Consider the following 2,130-nt stretch of genomic DNA (forward strand, 5'->3'; position numbering starts at 1 on the left):
GGGGGGGCTGCTTCTATTTCATTTAGCCTGTTGACAACCTGCTGTAGATTTCCTGTTGATATTTTCAATGACATCATTCTATTGTTGTATTGTTTCAATCTGTACAGTGGGGGGGGGGGGGGGGGGGGGGGTGAAAGAGAATCTGATGTGACAGTGGGTCACACTACTCTCTGACTGTGTGACAGATGGAGGGTTCTGGAAGTCCACGCTTCAGGAAGCTGCATTTCCCAGTGGGTCTGTGGATCAACTCGCCCAGAAAACACTTGGCCAAACTTGGGGGGCGCTGGCCCAGCGCCCTGTCTGTCAAGTCAGTTTGAAGTTTTAAAGGTGCTGTCAGGTGTTGGTCCGTCCTAACTCACAGCTGACGCGTTGCTTCCTTTTCCTCCTCTGGTGTTGCCAGGTCGACCACCAGCTCTGACGCTGCCTCCCTCCACGAGGCCCCCTCCGCTCCTTCGTCTTCCCTTTCCAACTCCACCCTTTCGCTGGCTTCCCCTGCCCCGTCTCCGTCTCCCTCGCCGGCCTTCCTCAGGCCTCGGCCGGCAGGTCCACAGTCTCGTGCAAAGCGTCTTTCCCATCTCTTCCTGCGGGGGCGCTCCAACAGCGACCGAGACCGGGCGGTGGGAGAGCGGGAGAGAGAGTTTTGGGCCCATTCAGCTGCCCCCTCTTCACACCATTATCTGCCCCCGGCCTCCTCCTCAGCCCCGGGGCTGATCAAAATCTATGGCGATGCCCTGTCCAGTGGAGCCAACTATCGCTCCCTGCTGGCCAACGTCCACTCAACAGCCAGGCAGCTCATCTCCCAGGTCATCATTGCCGATATTTATTTTGGCAAACGACTTTGTGTGAACTCCAGTGGTCCAGAAACACAGCCCCGAGGACTTCCTGTTGTGTGACGTCATCGGAAAGCCCATCCAGCAACCAGACGGAGCCGTCACCTGGGAGACGGAGTGTCGGAGGAGCGTTGCCCCGTGGGAATGTCCCTTGTTGTTAGTGGACATGTGGCGGCCCAAGGATGGATTCGAGCGGCGCTTTGAAATTCAAAGAAGGGAGGACTACGAGAGAGAGGAGAAGGAACGGGAGAGAGAGAGGGAGAAAGAGGGGGAGAGCCACCAAGGTACGTACACGCCCAGCACTGACCCACAATGACAGTGACGCAGTCAAACTGACCCCCACCCTGGGTGTCTGCCTGGGGAGCAGGTGTGCGCTGGCGGCGTGGCAGGATTTCATCAGGGGGGGGGGCGGAGGAGAGCGAGCGAGGTCACAGGGGAAGGAACAGCGAGCTCCGGAGGAGCATCAGCGACATGAACCTCAGTCTGAGGCGTCGTCAAGGCAACCACGTCAGCGGTGACCCGCAGGGCGATAACGGCAGAGGGTCACAGGACAGGAAGAACGCTGTGAGCATGATGAGCCCACAGGGGGAGGTAAAGAGGAGCAGCAGCAGCCGTGGAGCAGCAGGAGTTCTCCTCCTCCTCCTCCTCCTCATCTTCATCGTGTCCTAACGTGCCATTACAGGTTAGGGCGTCGAAGGTTCAGGCCAAGGTTGGGTGGACCCACCAGCCGCTGGAGGATGAAGGAGATGACTCCACCTGTGACCTGGAAGTGATGTCACAGAGTTTAATTCTTCCACCCACAGACAAGCCCTACTTCCTGCTGCTGCAGGGATACGACCAGAGCAAGGTACGACACGTCGGATGATCAAATCACGCAAACAAACACCCACACACACACACACACACAGACAACAGGAAGGACAGTGATGTCTGTACAGTCTCCATGGAGAGATGAACAGTCCGGGGTGGGGGGGGGGGGCGGGTCGCAGGGGGGGGGGGAGGGGGGGGGGGGGGGAAGGGGGGGGGGGGCTGGGGGCGGGGCTTCACTGTAAAACCCCACTTCTCCTCTGAAGCGTCCACAGTTTGATATATGTGAAACCCCTGAAGTGTGTGGCGCGGTGGTGCGGTGGATTTGAGGATCAGCAGTGTGTGAGCACACACACACACACACACACACACACCCTGGGTGGAAATGACATCACACCTGCATGTCTGTAATCGCTACATACCATCAGGACATCCACACAATCAGCACAAAGAGCAGCACCTTGTCTCAACAACATCTCCAGGGCCGGCACCA

The 2,130-nt window shown here is 58.1% G+C and overlaps 1 protein-coding gene across 1 annotated transcript in view; it reads left to right on the forward strand.

Moving 5' to 3' along the window:
- rasip1 (Ras interacting protein 1) overlaps positions 1-2,130 on the forward strand; it is a 9,887-nt gene that overhangs the window by 1,171 nt on the left and 6,586 nt on the right. Inside the window, 5 exon segments of the mRNA XM_025061723.1 lie at positions 186-307; positions 401-851; positions 853-1,114; positions 1,198-1,421; positions 1,513-1,677. Coding sequence (XP_024917491.1) covers positions 186-307; positions 401-851; positions 853-1,114; positions 1,198-1,421; positions 1,513-1,677 — 1,224 coding nt within the window.

This window comes from Cynoglossus semilaevis, chromosome 13, assembly GCF_000523025.1.
Source record: "Cynoglossus semilaevis isolate Cse_v1.0 chromosome 13, Cse_v1.0, whole genome shotgun sequence".
NCBI classification, from domain to species: domain Eukaryota; kingdom Metazoa; phylum Chordata; class Actinopteri; order Pleuronectiformes; family Cynoglossidae; genus Cynoglossus; species Cynoglossus semilaevis.